This window comes from Podarcis filfolensis (genome assembly GCF_964270895.1).
Source record: "Podarcis filfolensis genome assembly, chromosome: 18".
NCBI lineage: Eukaryota > Metazoa > Chordata > Lepidosauria > Squamata > Lacertidae > Podarcis > Podarcis filfolensis.
Window position 1 is genome coordinate 12,940,645 of NC_139622.1, and position 19,380 is coordinate 12,960,024.

The following is a 19,380-nucleotide window of genomic DNA, read 5'->3' on the forward strand; positions in this document are numbered from 1 at the left end:
AAATCGAAAACTCCTCGAGCTGGAAGAAGAGGCGGGGGGCAGCCTCCTTCTCCGGAAAAGGCCATTTCCTAAGCCTGACTTTCCCCTCTGCTAAAATTCGATCGGAAGGCAAGCAGCCAGATCCATATCTCCTGCACCATCATTATTACAGGGCAATAAACAGGTCTGGGTTAATAAAGCACAACAGCAGCCTTCGACCAGACTGCTGCTCGCTCCATTTCCATGCTCGGCGGGACCTGGGCTTTTAAAGGTAATTTTGCTCCTTTCCAGCTCACAAACTGGGAGCCTTCCTCTCTCTCCCTCGCCGCCCTTTGCAAGTTAAGAACCAAACAACAAAACAAGATTGTGGGCTTGAGGGGTTTCTGAGAAGTAGGTGTTATAGGAATTCTAAGGTCTTATATATATAAAATAAATGTTCATAAATGTACAAGGCAAACACATACATAAGTATATCAACCACGTGTCTGAAATAGTACAGGAGAGCAATCCTGAAGCCATTTGGACTCTCCCAAATTGACCTCAAATATTTCTCTGCAAGGAGGAAGGAAATGGGAAAAGCTTTCCAATTGTCTTTGGACTGTAGGGGCTCACACCTCCCTGTAAATACAGTCTGGCAAGTATCTGTTCAGCTGAGCACACTCTCAATATGCGTAAGAGATTCAGGAACTAAGTATTTACCATCTCCAAGGAAGAATTATTATTATTATTATTATTATTATTATTATTATTATTATTATTAGTAACCCGCCCATCTGGCTGGGTTTCCCCAGCCATTCTGGGTGGCTACCCAGAAAAGGCAATCTGATAAGGCATTCTCAGGTATCCTGGCATACAGGAGAGAAGCAACACACTCCAATTTCTGCTGGGGACAACCTCTTTCTATGATGTATGGATGATGTTTTGGAGGAGGGTGGTCTTGAGCTACAGGGTGGGCAGTTTCAAAAGTCTATATAAGAGCTTGCACACCTTTGTTCTGGGTTCCTCCTCCCTCCTGCGTGTGGGGAGTGAGGACCCTGTTGCAACAGTTAATAAAGATCAGGCTTACAAGCTGCTTTGCTTCTAATATTCTCTGCTTGGCCTCTGTTATTTTCTCCTACTGATAGAGAACCCACATAAGGACTCTATACAGGCTTTTGGGTACCAAAAAGGAGCAGTGTTTTTTGTTATAACACAGGGATGCCAGTTCTGAAGGGACCCAGGATGGATTTGTGGCTGCCAAGGACTTCAAGGACCCTGGAACCAGTGGCGTAGCGTGGGGGGTGCAGGGGGGGCTGGCCGCACCGGGCGCAACATCTGAGGGTTAGGGTTAGGGGGCGCAAATCCACGGGTTAGGGGCACAAATTACTTGCCTTGCCCCGGGTGCTGACAACCCACGCTACACCACTGCCTGGAACTGTAGGGCTGGAGGGGACCCCGAGGCTCATCTAGTCCAACCCACTTGCAATGCAATGGGAAGGCTTCGGGGGCAAGGGGAAGATGCTCACTGGGAGGGCTGCCCCCGTTGCAGTAAAATGCCCAGTACATTTGGAAGGAGGCTGCTGTCTACAGAGCAGAAAGTGGGGGCAGCCTGAGGCAGTGTAGCTCTGGGATCGGGGGGGGGGGGGAATCCAGGAGATCTCCAAATGCTGCTCCTGCCTGCATGACAGTCGCTAAGACCCCAAAGCGCATTGCTCAGGATTCAGCTCGGCACAAGGAAGACGTTTTAATGGCGGCACTTGCAGAGTAGAGGCAAACAGGTCGTGAAGGGTGACTCACGCACAAACGTCTCACGCCCCTAAAAGCAGTCCTGCGCCATTATCCTTTCCAGCCTCTGTCACGGCCATTCCTGAGATCATCCTCTCCCTTTGCCTGTCAGCAGCCACCCCTAATGGCCACCAATTACAGGCCCGCCGATTCTTCTTTAAAAATAAAAATAAAGTATTGCCACCGGTTTGTTCCCAAGCAGGGAGGATTAAAAGCCAAGCGGTCCTCCTCCCTCACCTATCCACACAGACACGCAACACCAGTTCTCGCTTCCTGCTTCTCCACAGGACCAAAGTTTCTGGCGCTTAGAAAGGTAGACTGCCCTGGGAGGTGGAGGCTTTGCGTCGACCCATCAAGAAAAAAATCGACAGGGCAGGTATCTCTTCTTCACACTTGCACAGCCTTGATGTGACTGCGTGACCAGGTTGCATTCCTAGGAAGACTCCTTAGACCGAGTCAGACCATTGGGGCCACCTAGCTTAGCATTGTCTGGGCTGGTTGGAGGCAGAGGGATGGTGGGGGGAACCGGCTAGGGACCCCCAGGGGAAAAAGGTTCAGAGCTCAGGGAATGGGGATGGGGCAATGATGAGGGAGAAGCAGAAGACTGGGAAGAAGAGGGAACAGGGCTTTGTGAGCGGGGCGAGTCGGTGGCAGAGAGCAGTCCAGAATCGGAGGCAGGAGCTGAAGCAGAAGAGGAAGGAGGAGGAGGAGGAGTTTGGATTTGATATCCGGCTTTATCACTACCCGAAGGAGTCTCAAAGCGGCTCACATTCTCCTTTCCCTTCCTCCCCCACAACAAACACTCTGTGAGGTGAGTGGGGCTGAGGGACTTCAAAGAAGTGTGACTGGCCCAAGGTCACCCAGCAGCTGCATGTGGAGGAGCGGAGACGCGAACCCGGTTCACCAGATTACGAGTCTACCGCTCTTAACCACTACACCACACTGGCTCTCGTGGAGGCCAAGAGGCAGAGATCCAGCTGGGAAGGGAGCCCATAGGGGAGAACGGAAACTGACCCTAAACCTCTGCTGCCTTGCGGGATATTTTGGGGAAAGAAAAGGCTCAGGAGTGAACCCAACGCCAATCCAGAATGGAATCCCTTGTCTGCCTCCTTCCGGCAACTCCTGCAGCCAAGCTGCTGCCCAGCGTCTTGCTCTGCTTTCCTTCGGACCCCGTCAGCGAGACCAAGAGGGGGTTTCTTTCCCCATCTGACAGCCCAGGACTTCCCTGCACACAGCCCAGGCTGGTCACCTCAGCGCTGCCTATTGCAGCAGTTGGACTTCACTCGCGGGAGCATGCTCCTTTGTCTCCCAAAACAGAGACAGCTGTAACAAAGCACCGGGTTGTTGTGCATTCGACGTCGGAGGTTGGGGAAAGGGTAAAAATAAGGTTTTCGTGCTGGGACACACTGGGTGGATCTCTTTATGGCGGCCGGGGGGTTCAGCAACGAAGCCCCTCGGGCTGTGGAAGCAGCTGCCTCGCAGGGCCCTGGGGTGCCACTCAGGCACGACTCGGCTGGGCTGGCAGCACATGAGTTTGTCATGAATCACCCGGAGGAGCGCCTGGCATGACTCAAATGGTGCTCTCCTCACCCATGCCGGCATTTAGTGACCAGGCACTGATTCAGAGGGAGCTAGCGGAAAACTCTGAGGAACAGAGAGACCCCCGCGGCCCACGCTTTGCGGGCCAAAACCTCCCAGGGGAAAGACCCGGTTTGGAAATGTGCTGCTCCCTTTCTTTTCTTTTCGATTTTAAACGTTTTATTGAAATTAAAATGAAGAAACATATAGAAGTATTATCTATAAAGGAAATAAAATAAAAAATAAAACTTATTACATTACAATATGTTTCTCTTGGATTCCTAACGACTTCCCGTCACCCCACCATGCGTCTACCACTTAATCTATCTAGCGCACTGTTTCTTTCTGTTTCCTTTTGTTAACTTTCATCAATATTATATTTCTCATACTGATCCATCATACTGCAGAAGTCATTCAAAGGCTGCCACAGATGCCATGTTATTACAATAATCCATTAGATATTTTTATATACATATCCCATTTCCTAATAAATGTCTGGTCAGAGCGATCCCTCAATTTTTGTGTTAAATTAGCCAACTTGGCGTACTCCAACCGTTTAGTTTGCCACTTCAGCTTTGTCATGTTTTCTCTCCTTTCCAATTCATAGCGATTAGAATTCTTGCCGCTACCGTAGCATACAAGAATATTTCTCTCGCATTTTTAGGAATATCTGGGCCTAATATCCGGCTCCCGAGCCTTAGTTTGCCTGCCCATGGTCTTGACCCAGCAAGAGCTCCCCCGCTAAGCTATATCTAGAGCTGAATCATCGTAAAGCTTGGTCTGCGTATATCTTTTTGAAAAACACGCGCACCCACTTCAAAAGAAACTAAAAACCCACAGCGGAATTACTAGCGAGTGAGTCATGGGTTGACAATATAGGGGAAAGTCGCTTTGAAGGCAGAGGGAGGGGAAAAGAGAAAGGAATATGTATATATTTATCGATTTTGCTCCAAGGCCAGTTCTCGAACAGCGTTCTCATTCCCCTCCAACGCCTTCCAGGCTTCTCAGTGATGAAGGACTTCGGAATTAAATTCTGCACCTGAGCCCCCTGGATACGAGGCTTCGACTTCTGCAGAAGAGAGTGGGTGGGTGGGGGGAACAGCCTTCAATTATACAGACGCTCCCTGTCTCTCCTTGACAGCCTTACAGCCTCAATTTGCCGCTGCCCCTCCCGCCAGGCCCCAAACCTTTTTCTAGACGGAAAACTGCCAGGCGCAAAGAGGTAGAAACTCTCCCGCAACTGGGGGGGGGGAGATTCTGAGAGACGGGCGGCTGCACCCACCACCCGCTTCCCAAGCCATCTGCTGGGACCCCAAAGCAACCTCAATGAGGGCAAGTCTCCTGCCAAGCCATTCGAGGATGGTGCACGTCTGTGGGAAGAAGAAGGGGCCCCAACTGAAGAAGACTGGCAAGTTAAATTAATGGAATATGCTGAAATGGCAAAATTGAAAACTAAGAGGAAGAGACGACAACAAATTTAAAGAATATATACAGGAGCAGTGTACACAGGTTATTACATTAGCAGGGTTTTAAAAATCACTTGCAATTTTGTGATGAATGGATAATAAGTAATTTAAATAGGTGTCAAGCTGAACAATGGACATGTGGTATATTGATAAATAAGGGAACCAAGGAAGGGACTAGAGGGAAGTCAATTTGTTTTGTTTTTGTATTGTTATTGTTTTTATTTTTTGTTATCTTTGGAAAATCAATAAATTGTTATAAAAAATAGAAAAAGGATGGCACACGCCTGAAGCCCTCATCGGAGAACAGCTTCCAATAAGGCTGGCTGGGGCTCAGAGGAGCAGCTTGGTGATTATGATTCTTTCGCTGTCATCCCTGCGTTGCAGCGGGTCAGACTAGATGACTCTTGGGGGACCCCTTCCCACTCTGCACCTCTACGGTTCCCGAATCCTGCAGCAGCGCTGGACTCAAGGAACAAAAGAGCAAAGGTTCACGGCCACCTGGCAGCCCAGCCATTCCCTCTGATTTGTGGTCTGGGGATTTGAGAAGCAGAGAAGGAGGAAATGGGTTTTTTCTGTCTGGCGGAGAGTTCGCAGGCAGGTCAGCGAGGATCTCACAAGGGGAGATGCAGAAACCTCGGTCCAGCTTTGAGAAAGCCTGGGCTTAATCACTAGATGCTGATGGAAGAATTTGATGGCACCTGAGGCTCTGATTTCTGATAGCTAGTATTGTCTCTGCTGGATGAGGATCCCTAGATGTGTGGGGCTGGGGAGATGCCTCTGGATCTGACCCCTGGCTTTCCAGACAGCTCTTCCATAAACATGGTCTTAACAATGAGTCCGTAAGTGACTGTGAAGGCCAATTCTGGATCCCCACGTCCTTCCACAGTGGGGACATTGATTTCCAGGCAGGAGTTGATCCCAGTGAGGGTTTGCCAAGCATGCCTTCCTCTTGGCACGTTTCTCCCTTGCATCCTGAGTTCGAGTGTCTTCAAAGCCCAGGACACCTTTGGCAAAGGCTGTTCTCCAACTGGAGCGCTCGCAGGCAACTGTTTCCCAGTTGTCGGTGCTTATACTACATTTTTAAAGATTTGTCTTGGGAGAGTCTTTGAACCTCTTTTGTTGACCACCAGCATTACACTCTACATTTTGAAGTTCGGAATAGTCACTTTGGAAAACGAGAATCAGGCATCCACACAGCATGACCAGTCCAACGAAGTTGATGTTGAAGAATCATCGCTTTGACACTGGTGATCTTTGCTTCTTCCAGTAAACTGGCATTAGTTCGCCTGTCTTCCCAGGTGATGTGTACAATTTTTCGCTCCCCCCCCCCCAGCTTGTCTCCTGAGTTACTCACCCACACTCTCTCCCAAAGGTGCTCAAATGCCTTCCCCCACTCTCTCTCTCTGAGGCAGGGCAAACTGACCGCAGAGGAACTAGGTGCCATCAAAACAAGGACGACTCACAAATCCTTGCCGGAAGCCACCAATTCAGCAAAGTCATGTTGTTTTTTAAAAAATTCATTCTTTATTAACAGCCTCAAAACTTAGAATTGAAAGCAATCATGTTCAGACTTTCAGAGTGTTGTTGGTCCTGTTGACAGTGTGCCTTTCTTTTTTTAATTCCCCCAGGTGAGAACAGCAGACATGACATAAAAAAATGATGATGGATAAAGAGGATAGAGAGAAGTTCTCTTTCTCTCTCTCTCTCTCTCTCTCTCTCTCTCTCTCAGAACACTGGAACTTAGGGACTTCTGACAGGGCCGAGTGTTGATTCAAGACAGATAAAAGAAAAGACTTATTTATGTGACACAGAGTTAATTTATGGTGCTGAGATACCCACAAAACAGACGTTGCCCACAGTTCCAGTCACTACACAAAGGCAACTTAAGGTTCAAAACTGCTGCAGAAGATAAGGCTTCAGTAATACAGGTCAAGGCATTGCTGTATACATACAGCTCACAAGCTTTGCAGATATAGATAAAGATATAAATGCAAGTAGAAAGGGGTTTTGTTGCTCTAGCAATTCAAGACTCCAACTCGTGGACTGACCCACAGAGGGATGTTCCTCCAGCCAGGAGGACTTCCTGTCTCACCTGGTCTGGAGCATCTTCCCTCTGTGTGTGACCAGGTAGAGGGGCGTGACCCTAGCAGACCCCCATCAAAGGGCCGGTCATGCAGCCATCGTCCCCCTTCTTCAGTTTATTCCATCTTGATGTCTTTTGCTGTCCGCCGGCTCTCAGCCAGCAGCACATGGGCTCAATCCCCACATGGGATAAACCCACTCTCTCTTCTGTAACTACAAGCTAGAGCCTGCCTTCAGGATCATACTGCGAACTGAATGTAAGTAAACTTCTTGTTACTTCTAAGAGAAGACTGTTGTGACTTTATTCTTTTTAAAAGGGATTGAAGGGGAATTTAGCAGGAACAGTCCAATGTGGACAAGCCAGACTGACTTGTTAACTCAAGAGAATCAAACAAATCTATCAACTAACTTCCTGCAATATACTGGGGAATGTACTCTGCTACCAGCTCACTAGCGTGAGTGAGGAAGGATAATATTTAATCAATATGTACTCTCCTGCTACCCACAACATTCCCACAACCCCCTGTCTCTGTCCACACCTCTGGGCAAGGGGGAAGAAATTCTCTTGCATTGCCTGTGGCCCTCGATGGCCCCATATTGTTTCTTAAATGGCCCTGGTTTGGCCAGGTGGTTTTGCCTAGGTAAAGGTAAAGGGACCCCTGACCATTAGGTCCAGTTGTGGGCGACTCTGGGGTTGCGGCGCTCATCTCGCTTTATTGGCCAAGGGAGCCGGCATACAACTTCTGGGTCATGTGGCCAGCATGACTAAGCCGCTTCTGGTGAACCAGAGCAACGCGCGGAAACGCCGTTTACCTTCCTGCCGGAGTGGTACCTATTTATCTACTTGCATTTTGATGTGATTTCGAACTGCTAGGTTGGCAGGAGCAGGGACCGAGCAACGGGAGCTCACCCCATCATGGGGATTAGAGCTGCCGACCTTCTGATCGGCAAGTCCTAGGCTCTGTGGTTTAACCCACAGCGCCACCCGCATCCCAAGGGCCAAGCAAAAGTTTTTGCCTAGGGCCAAGCAAAATTCCTCTGAAGCAAAATTTCTCCCTTCACATCCCAATTTATCCAAATCCTATGCAATTTATTAATCTCTAGGGTTTGGGGGGGGGGCAAATCTATAACAGCACAAAGCTCTTCATTGAGGTCTGTTTGCCATCACTTGCCGCCGCCATTCTCACCGCCTCGAGAACCTGCCCCGTTCAACTCTTTTCAAAACGAGCCTTCATTTCCCCTCTGCGAATATATTCAGCGCTAAGCTAGTTGCAAGGTTTGTCCTCGTTGGGGTTTCAGATGGCAGGTGGCACTCTGTTCCGAGACAAAAATTGCTCTGCTGCGATGGTGTGCGAGTGTACATGTGACACACACAAACGCAAACACACAAACCTCTCGCTCTCCTCCTCCCCATCAATCATCTCAGACTTTGGTATTAAAAATAGACAGGCTTCGGTTTGGGAAGGGACTGAGACTGCCATAGAGACCATCTGCTCTGTATTCTGCAGTTTGGCAAAGCGTGGATCCGTCAGCCAGCCTTTGGGGGACGTTGCGCTTTAGGGCAAAGAGAGTCCCAGGGCTTGCAGGGCATTGCAGAACCTCGTTGAGCATGCCGCCCCTCTGTCTTTCCCCGGGAGTTCCTGTTCCACGGGTACCACCTGTTCTGATGGTGCCAGCACAGACAGCATCCTCTCTAGCGGGTGGCTTGCTCCACAGCCGCTCTCAGCAGAAAGAGGTCGCTGGGTTGCACAGAGGCACAACGGGCACCCTCTTTGGCAAGAGAGTGCTGTTGGTGGGAGTGCCCAGTGGTAAAACCCAGTTTACCCAGAAGACACGAGCAGAGGTGTGCTGGATCAGGGCCATCTGTGTCCTTGACATCTGATCCTCAGTGGTTAACAGCCCTGCCCAGGGGAGGCTCCACTGAGCTCAGCTTTAATCCACACAGGAAAAAAAGACAGAGGCCAAAAGAGAGGTTTTAGATGAAAGAAAGAAATGATTCAACCAGCATGCTAGTCCCTGCCCTGTCCTGAGTGCCCCAGGGCAAACTCTTTCCAAAATGACTCTTGGAAAAGAAACGCCACACGCTGGGCCTCTCAATCCAGGGCTGAAGGTTTTATTCCCAGAAATAAAACGCGGAATGTGCTGCCATCTGTGGCGTCGCCGGTGCCAAAAGGAGACGCTGGGTGGGGTGAGGGGACTTGGCCTTCTTCTGGGTACGCAGCGAGGAAGCACTCGGGACCCAGCTAAGAGCAGCTGCAAGTCAGGGTTCAACAGAAGCGCCTTGAGGATGGGGTTCTTGGCAGGCAAATGTCGCCGGCGGCACAGATGGCGGCGAACAGGAGGAAGAACGTGGCAATGCGGGGGTGAAAAAATAGCGGCGGGGCAGATTGATCGGCAAACAGACCAGTTCCTGACAGAACCTCATAGGGTTTCCATGGCTCTGCATGAGGCCTCGCAGCTCGTGAAACCCAGAAGTCTGCACCCATCACCCCCCCAAAAAAGGACACGCTTTCTTGCCCACTTTAAGAGGACAGCGACTTGCTGCCTTAGCAGACCAGGCAGCTGCAATGTTTCCTTAACTCTGTGCAAAAAAAGAGAGAGCACAAAGCAGGTAGACTGCCCCTGCCTCTGGAGGCTTCTTTTTTCTAAGGCTCCTGAATGAAGGTTCTGGTTGAAAGGGAGGTATGAGAAGCTGCCTTATTCTGAGTCATATAAATGCAGGCATTTCTGAACCATCTCCTGCTTCTCCTATTTCCCCGTCCCTGCACAGACAATTCCATCTGGCAAAAGAAGACTAGGGAGAGAGACTGGCTTTGTTCTCTTCCGCACAAAAGCCGCTGCAGAAACCAACCTCATTATTCTCTTTTACTTTCTCTCTCCCGGTCGGATTGGAACATCCAGGCTGGCAAATTGCACCTGGAGGACCTCGAGGAAATGAGCGGAAAGAGAATAAAAGGAGGGCAGCTCATCTCGGACTTCCCAGGCCCTCCCTTCGGGGCACGGAGGCGGCAAAGTCACAGGGAGGTGTTGGCAGAAGCATGCTCAGTGGGTAGAGCACTTCATTTGCACGCAAAAGGTCCCAGGGTTCAATCCTTGGTGTCTCCAGGCAGGACCAGGAAAAGACTCCCTGTCTGAAAATAGCTGCTGCCGGTCAGAGTAGACAACACTAAGCTAGATGAACAGATGATCTGCTCTTCCGATGCTCCTAACTCTCACCCACCCCAACGCAGTCGCTGGTCAGGGGCAAAGAGGTGCAGTGCCATGAATTTGTCTTATATTATTGTGTTTCTACCCCACCTTTTCCTCCAAGGAGCTCAGGGCAGCGTACAGTACATGGTTCTCCTCCCATGCCTCACTTTTTTTAAAAAAAACCTTTTTATTGGTTTTTATAGAAATACAAAAACCATTAAACACTTATCCAGCAATATATCTAGACATCTCCCACTCCTCATTTAATTCCCACAACCCCCCCCTGCAAGGTAGGTTGGGCTGAGAGGCAGTGGCTGTCTCATGGAGGGTGGAACTATTCTGCACCATGAGGACTAGGGTCTTGCTATATCATTAGAGGAGCGCCATAGCTCAGCAATGAAATGCCTGTTTTGCACCACCCGAAAGATTTCCAGGCTGAATCTCCAGATAGGGATGAGAACTACCACCCGGACCAATGGTCTGGCTGGGAATGAAGCGGCTTGCTGCTGAAACCAGAATCAGGAGGACTAGAAGATTGCATCGTTTTGAGGGCAACAGCTCCGTGGCTCTCAAGATGCTCTGCCACGGAGATCTTCCCCCGCCTGCTTAGAGGGGGGAGGATGAAGCGAGGACCAGCGAACTTCCTTCACTGGCCGAAAATGCCCATTTGGGTCAGATATCCATGAAGAGGGGTTTGCGACAGAGACCACCCCGCATCCTGGCCAGTCACCCCCCTGGTCCACGCCCGGACCGCACCCACCACAAAGACCCTTCTCAGGCACCCACTAGAAGCTCTGCTGACCACGCCCCGCACCTCCCGGTCTCTCCAAATTTAGGGAGCCCTAAAATCTCCATGCCAGCCCCTACCTCCCCTCACTGGACCAGCGCAGAGGGTCACCAACCAAAGAACCCCCACCCGCAAAAAAACCCCCAAACACGCAGCGCGTTTCAGCCGAGGAGGAACGTGACGCCGCCCTCAACTCTTAATTGATTCATGTTTTTTGTGCTCTCACCAATCCTAAATCCAGGGCGCGCGCGCAGAGACCCTCTCCAATGCGGGATGCACGCAGCTCCGAAGCTTCCCCTATAGGGCGAGATCCACCCCCAAAGAAACACACCAAATGTAGGCTCTCCCCCCGCCCCCCATTCCCTACTCAGCGCAAAGGGCAGCTTCAGAGAGGAGAGGCGATGCGTCCCTGGAGCGCCAGAGCGCACACAGGTTCTTAGAGGGGCCCCACGCCTCGCCTTGGGTGAAGGAGACGGACCCCCCCCCCAAAATAAGCAGCCACGTTTCTCTCCCCCGCCCTTCGCAGGTCGCCCAGCCACCCTGAAGAGCCGTCATCCAGAGAGCCTCAGGGCGCACAGGAAGCTCCTTCGCCGAAACCTCTCCAAATTCAGGATGCGCTCTGCTTGCCCGTTGCTGCGCCCTGCTCCTCCACAAGGTACTTCCCGCAAATCAGAAGTCCTCTCTCGCCCCTCCAGACCCCCAACGCCCCCTCTCCGCGATCCACCCCGAGGGCGCATCTTTGGAGCCTCAGAGGATACGGAGGTCTCCGGAGGGCGGGAAAGAAAAGGGATCGTTACGCACGCGGCTTCTGCGCCTTCCTCCAGCATAAGACAGCGCAGGGGGCTCGTGGGCAAATTAACACCCATCTCCCACCCCAAACACGCTAAGCTCCCCTTCCCCCAGGTGTGGTTGCTCAGCAGTCCAGCTGCAAGGCGCGCCTCCACTGCAGGGGGTGGACTAGATGCCTCTGGGGGTCCCTTCCAACTCTACAATTCGGTTTCCTCGGAAGAGACGGATCTCTCCGAAGTAAGACGCGCGGGGCCGGTGCGCCCTGCTCGCAGCCGAGCTAAGGAAGGGTGCCCTCCCCAGCGCCCCCCAGCCAGCCGTGAAGGCGCGCCCGGGAGGGGAGGCTCGGTGGGAGGGCGCGCGCTCTTACCGGCGGTGGAGCGAGGAGGGCCAGGACATCCTGGGGTTCTGGAGGGCCGGGCGGAGGGAGGCGCGGGCCTGGCGGTCCCGCTCGGTGTCGGAGTGGAAGCGCTGCTTGATGCGGATGTGGGTGCGCGGCTGGCGCCACAGGTGCTTGGGCGGCTTGGCCAGCCCGGCGCCTTGGCGGCTCAGCTCCAGGGCGCGCCGGGAGGTGCTGTCCGCCATGGCGCGGTGCTGAAGGCGAGGGGCCGGAGCCGAGCGGCGCAGAGGCGGGAGAGGGAAGGAGCTCGAGGCGGCAAACTTTCTCCGGGCAGCCCGGCTTCTCCCCGCGCGCTCCAGACGCCGCCTCCGCCTCGCCGGCCCGCGCTCTCCGCTATATAGAGCCGGCGCTGACAGCGCGCTCCGGGCGAGATTTATTTGGAGCTCATTAGCCGGGCGAGGGAGGCAGGGAAGGAGGGAGGGAGGCGCGCTGCCGACAGCCCTCTCCTCCCCGCCCCACCTCCCGCCCCCCAAAAAGCGGCTCACCCCGTGGTCAGAGCAGAGGCGCCCTCTCTGTCCGGGAAAGGAGACGGAGGGCTCAGGCCGGAGGCGACGAGAGTGGGCGCGCTCTGCACACGTTTGTTCCCCAGCAGGCTCTTCTCTTATTCAGGAACATAGAATGGTAGAGCTGGAAGAGACCCTGAAGGACATCTAGACCAACCCCACCCCGCAATGCAGGAAAAACATGCCGCAGCCCCGAGGAATCCGGAGTGTCAAACCCAACCCCTCGGCTCCTCAGAAGCAACCTTAGGGCAGCCCCCGTGCTCTGAACCCCCTAAGTGGCTTACCAAGAGGACCCCTATGCCTGGCGTTAAACAGAACCCAGGAGTCCTGCCTGCTTTTTGCGTGTGGGTTGCCAAAGGGGTTGGGCGGGTGCCAGGAACGGCGCCAGGTTGTGATGGGTGTTAGCAGGGTGTCATAGAGTGGCTAGTGAGACTGTGTTGTGTAGTGGTTAGAGTGTCGGATTCAGACCTGGGGGACTCAGAGATTTGGACTACTTCCAACTCTGTAATTGCACGGTGCCCCCTCTGCCTGTCCTGGGCAAGGACGGGCAAGAGTGCCAGCCTTGCCGCTCATCCATTTTCCTTTTTTGGGGAGCCCCTGCTGCTGCCAGCTGAGTCACCCTTCGCTGCACCACCAGCCCGTTCTCCTTTAAACCGCCACCCAGAAATGCCAGGCAAATGCAGACACGGCTGGTTTATTCCTTTGGGAGCTGTCCCCGTTCAAACTGGGGGAGAAATAAATGTTAAGACGCACACAAACACCCCTAAACTATTTTTGCAACCGGCAGAAATGAAAAAGCAGCGATCGAAACGCCCTCCAGCGGCTCCTTCCCTTTGACGGATGGCGCATCAAGGGGAGGTGGGGGAGACGCTGTAAAAACGCCAACAGAAACTACCTTGATGCTAAGCCAGGCCTTTGGCCCCTCAAGCCCAATGATGCCTGCACAGGCTGTCAGCAGCTCTCCAAGGTGTGTGAGAGAGGAGTCCTTTTTCCCGGCCCCATATAAAGATGCCATCTAGGACTGAACCATACAGGAACTTGGCTATGTTCCTTCCCCTAACAATAAAGCAAGATTCTAGTCCTCAGTGTTCTGATTTTAATAGGGAGCTGTTTCATACAGAATCAGACTTAGCTCAGCAGTGGCTGCACTGAGTGGAAGCAGCAGCTCTCCAGCTTCAGTTTCCTCCAGTTTCATGCGGTGGGTGGAGGTGTCTGTTGAAGCCCTACCCAGAGATGCTGCCAGAAACTGAACTTGCAACCAGGCAGGAAACTTTCTACGCAAGCACGTCTTTAAACCAGAATTGAAATTTAATCTGCCCGAAACGATTGCCCACCCACCCCCCCTCCTTCCCACAGAAGCTGGTTTTGTGCCTTGCAGTGGAAAAGCAAAGGAAATTCAATCAATCAGCCAGTCAATTTCTGCAACAGCTTAATTATTACCGAGACGAGCAATAAAGTGGTTTGACTGCTCCAATTCTTCCTCCTGCCTCTGGTGGATCATGCGGGGAAGGGGGACTCGCAGGCAGAAATGTTGCCGTCCAAATCACTTTTATCGCCAAGGCAAACGGGGGCGGGGGGTCCCTAGATTTATGCCTGCTACAGAGCTGTGAAAAATGCACAGGAGCCTGAGCAGGGAAAGGAAATTGGCAATCTTCCTCATCTTTTCTTTCCTCTCCTATCTAAGAGGTAAACAGAGCTGCAGGGCCTGTGAGCCCCAGGCTGGGGGAGAGGCCAGATGTGGCCCCCCAAGGCTTGCTGTCTGGCCCTTGAGGGAATCTCCCCACCACATCCCCCCCCCTCCACCCCAGAGGATGCTGGCTGTACGAGTTCGATCTCGGCATGGAATGGAGACTCTATCCAAAAAGAGAGAGGCGAGAGGCAGTTCTTAGCTCCTAACTTCTCAGAGGAGGGCACTCTGTGCAGGCTCAGAAGCCACCAAAAACCTTGCAGATTTGACAGCCCACGACATGCCCTGGGTCTTTCCTTCTCGACACCATCAGGGAAAAACTCTACCTCTTACCTCATCACGCTGGTGCCTTCGGTGCTGGCTGGGGGTGTCTCCTCGATGGTGAAAACAACCCTGCTGTGTTCTGTCTCCGGGGCACGGCTGAGGTCAGTGCCTGCCACATGCCGGGAGACGAGGGGCGGCAGCAACAGCGTCCCTGAGAAACGGCGCTTGACGGCGTTCCCTGGGAGAGCTCCGACGCCGGGGCCCAAGTCCAGCTGCTCTCGGGATCTCTGGAGGGGGGAGAAAAGAAAGGGGGGAGTCAGCAGTGTGCTCCGACCATTTGGGGAAGCATCCTTTCCTCGCCCGGCTGCCACATTGCCCATCTTTCTAAAATAAAGAGAACCCCCAGGTTCAGAGGCAGTCTACCTGTGAACACCAGCTATGAAGGGACGAACCACAAGGGAACGCTGTTGCTTGTGTGCCCTGCTATCAGAAACAGGAAGCTGAGTTGGAATGACACACTACAGTTCTGAATAAAAGGCATAAGGGACTAAATAAAAAAAAGTAAGATTCTAGTCCTCAACAAAGGTCTGGATTAAATGCGAACATTGGAAGCTGCAGCAGTGCTGCAGAAACCTGCTAAGGGGTAGGAAACTACAAGGAGGAAGCAGCTGGAGGGAATGACTTCTGGGTCAGTGCATGTGGCTGCCTAGAATAACATTTGCTTTTTTTGCTGCTGCATCACTCAGTTGACATATTCAGCTTGTGGTCCCCCAAGACCCCTAGATCCTTTTCACATGTCCTGCTAGTAAGCCATGTGTCCCCCACCCTATATTTGCACATCTGGTTCTTCCTGCCCCAGATTATACTTGACCTCACCCAGGAACAGCTGTGGGATAGGATTCCTGCATTGCAGGGGGTTGAACTAGATGGCCCTCAAGGTCCCTTCCAACTCTACAGTCTTGTGATTCTGTGGTTTCAGTTGTCTCTATACTAATGCACAGAGTATTGGGAACAAGCGAGAAGAATTGGAGGATGACAAATACGATTTAACAGGGGTAACTGAAACCTAGTGGGATGAGACTCATGACTGAAATGTAGAAATGGAGGAGTATAAACTATTCAAAAGGAATAGATCAAACAGACAAAACAGGAAGGGAGTGGCAATATATGTAAAGGACGTGACAGGCTGGGGGGGAGGCGAAAAATTGTACACATCACTTGGGAAGACAGGCGAACTAATGCCAGTTTGCTGGAAGAAGCAAAGATCACCAGTGTCAAAGCGACGATTCTTCAACATCAACTTCGTTGGACTGGTCATGCTGTGTGGATGCCGGACTATCGTCTTTCAAAGCAACTCCTCTATTCCGAACTTTAAAATAGAAAGCATAATGCTGGTGGTCAGCAAAAGAGGTTTAAAGACTCTCTGAAGGCAAATCTTAAAAAAATGTAGTATAAACACTGACAAGTGGGAAACACTGGCCTGTGAGCGCTCCAGTTGGAGAACAGCCTTGACCAAAGGTGTCCTGGGCTTTGAAGACACTCGAACTCAGGACGTGAGGGAGAAACGTGCTAAGAGGAAGGCACGCTTGGCAAATGCTCACTATGATCAACTCCTGCCTGGAAACCAATGTCCCACTGTGGAAGGACGTGGAGATCCAGAATTGGCCTCCACATTCACGGACTCACTGTTAAAACAGTGTTTATGGAAGACAATATTACTTGGCTACAAGGGAAAGAAGAAGAAGAAGAAGAAGAAGAAGAAGAAGAAGAAGAAGAAGAAGAAGAAGAAGAAGAAGAAGAAGAAGAAGGTGGTCTTTGGATGTCCTTATGACTACTGGATCACTGTCACCCTGAAAAGACTTTTCGAGGATGACGCTTAAGGAGGGAGGGAGAGGGCGGGTGGGTTGATTGAAGAGGCGCGGAGTTCGATCCATCTCCTAGCTCCATCTATGGACAGCATCCATTAACTGCAAGCATTAGCCTCCAGCAAAGGCTTAAAAAATTCATCCCCTCGCCTCCATATTTATTATTGCTTCCATATGACATCGCTCCAAAGAAAAAGCAAGGCGAGCCATTTTAGAAAAAGGAAAGGAAGGGGGAACAAAAGCAGTAAGATCTTGTTCTTCCTCTGAAGAAGAAGCAAGGTCCTCAGGATGCCAAATAAAGCAGGAAGGGAGGAAGGTGCCCTACAGTCAGCCTGGACAGCTCAGTTGGTTAGAGCATGCTGACAACGCCAAGGTTGCAGGTTCAGTCCTCGTAGGGGGCAGTGTTGCAGAGGGTTGGACTAGATGACCCAAAGGGTCCCTTTCCAACTTTCCATGATTCTATGATTTGGCTCCTCTAGCTCAGTGTGACAGCGGCAATCCAGGGTTTGGGGAGTGGAGGCAGTGGCGTAGCGTGGGGGGTGCAGGGGGGGCCGGCCGCACCGGGCGCAACATCTGGGGGTTAGGGTTAGGGGGCGCAAATCCACGGGTTAGGGGGTGCAAATCCACGGGTTAGGGGGTGCAAATTACTTGCCTTGCCCCGGGTGCTGACAACCCACGCTACGCCACTGAGTGGAGGTACTGGGGATCGAACCCTGGGAGCTTCTACATGCAAAGCTCTGGACTTCCCTTTAAAAAGAAAACAAGCTCCTAGTCCTTGTGGTTCTTAGTGCTCATTTAAACCAGAAGCTGACCTCTTCTGGTGGGAGTTTATCAGCCAAACTCCCCCTCTGCACCTGGGAAAAGGCTCAGCTAAGGAACAAACACGCACAGAGGGAGCACCTGCTTTTCTGATTCCTTGCCAACAAGCTGCCTTTTCTCTTTCTCTCTCTCTGACGGTTGCCCTGGGGTGCCAATTAGCACCGCAGGAGGGTTAATTGCCACTTACGGGCAGGCACAGCCACTCTCTCTCTCACGGCTTGGCTGCCAATCATTTCCACCTGAGAGCACCTGCCAGACCTGGCCTCCTAGAAGGGTGGAAGGGAGCTGGAGGAAGTGGGTTGTGGGTTCGAATCCCCCTCCCCCAAATCCGGGCACACGTTAAGAGATTTGGGCCAAGCCCGGGGAACGGGAGACATTTTGTTTAACTGCTGCGTCTTTATTTTAGATGTTTATTCCCCGCTTTTCAAGCTTGCTTTCCCAAGCAGCTTGGCTGTTTTGCAGAACCTTTGGGCTGGAAGGGAACCCCAGGGGTCATCTAGTCCAACCCCCCACAATGCAGAAGAGTCCCTGACAGGTGGCCATCTGACCTCTGCTAGAAACCTTCCAGTGAAAGAGAGCGTCCACCCCCTTGAGGGAGTGCGTCCCACGGTCAGACTGTTATTATAATTAATACAATATATCGCTTAAGGCCTGTACCGTCTCTAGGCCAGTGAAGCACCACAGCTAGAAAAAACCAGTTATACTGTATAAAGTAAAATTAAAGGCAAATCCCAAACAGGAGAACATTTAAAACCAGCAGAGAGAACAAGAATCAATCAGGGTGTCTTAAAAAAAAAAAGAGCTTTGCAAAGCCTGCCTAATAATAATAATAATAATAATAATAATAATAATAATAATAATTTATTTTTTATACCCCGCCCATCTGGCTGGGTTTCCCCAGCCATTCTGGGTGGCTCCCAACATAATATTTAAAAGCAGAAGCAAACTTCAAACATTTAAAACTTCCCTAAACAAGGCTGCCTTCAGATGCCTTCTAAAAGTCAGATAGTTGTTTATTTCCTTGACATCTGATGGGGGGCGTTCCACAAGGCGGGCGCCACCATTGCGAAGGCCCTCTACCTGTTTCCCTGTAACCTCACTTCTCACAGGGAGGGAACTGCCAGAAGGCCCTTGGGAGAGGGACCCTGGCGTCCGGGGTGGAGACGCTCCTTCAGGTCTACTGGACCGAGGCTGTTTAGGGCTTTAAAGATCAGCCCCAACCCTTTGAATTGTGTATTCAAAAAAAGCACATTTGGACCCGGAGGTGGGCATCGTCGCCTGCTTGGCATTGCATGAGCAGAATCTGCGAGCCAAGGACCTGCCAGTCCTGGTGGGCACTGCAGCTGGCACCCTAAGAGGCCGAGAAGAGCCCAGAACGAGGGGGAATTCCTGCTTGCTTTCTTCACCGGTCCTCTGCCGCTAACTGACAAAGAGGCCAAGAAGCGTGACCCGTTGCCAAGTAACCCGGCGAGAAGGGGCACCCATTGCCCAGCACCCGGAGGGCAAGCCAGGGCCTGCCTGCCATGACCGAGGGCGGGAGGAGGAAGACTCTGCTCAGGATTTGCAGAGGCTTTTCTTCTCCCCCCAAAGATTTAGGTTTAGGGTCAGAGTTTCCCTTCTCCCAGATGGGCTCCTGAGAGCCAGTGTGGTGTAGTGGTTCAGAGCGGTGGACTCGTTATCTGGTGAACCGGGTTCGAGTCTCCGCTCAGCTGCTGGGTGACCTTGGGCCAGTCACACTTCTCTGAAGTCTCTCAGCCCCACTGTTTGTTGTGGGGGAGGAAGGGAAAGGAGATTGTGAGCCGCTTTGAGACTCCTTTGGGTAGTGATAAAGCCGGATATCAAATCCAAACTCCTCTTCTTCTACTCTTCTCCTTTCCCGGGGGGACGAGCCCCACCTGCCCCTCACTTCCCCCCACGGCACAGGCAGAAATTGCCTTCTTGACCACTGGACACCCCCCTCTGGCTATCTCCCGCTTGGATTACTGCAGTGGCCAGATTGGATGAAGTGAAGAGCCGTGGGTTGTTGACCTTTTTTTAGGATTTTACCCAAAAGTTGTTGAGCTTTTTTCAGGGTTGGAGTTGCTGAGCTTCTTTTAGGATTGAAGCTGTTAAGGTTTCTTTAGGATTTTACCTGCCACAGAGGCGGGATTAAACCAAACGGCAGGCTGGATTAGGCCCCCAAAACGGACTTTGGACATGCCTGAACTACTG

General features: G+C 51.8%; 1 protein-coding gene across 2 annotated transcripts in view; it reads right to left on the bottom strand.

Moving 5' to 3' along the window:
- LOC310753308 (3',5'-cyclic-AMP phosphodiesterase 4C-like) overlaps positions 1 to 19,380 on the bottom strand; it is a 53,386-nt gene that overhangs the window by 28,426 nt on the left and 5,580 nt on the right. For both annotated transcript variants that reach the window (XM_083594453.1, XM_083594454.1), the window contains one exon: positions 14,555 to 14,772. In XM_083594453.1, coding sequence (XP_083450579.1) covers positions 14,555 to 14,772 — 218 coding nt within the window. The remainder of the gene's footprint in view (positions 1 to 14,554; positions 14,773 to 19,380) is intronic.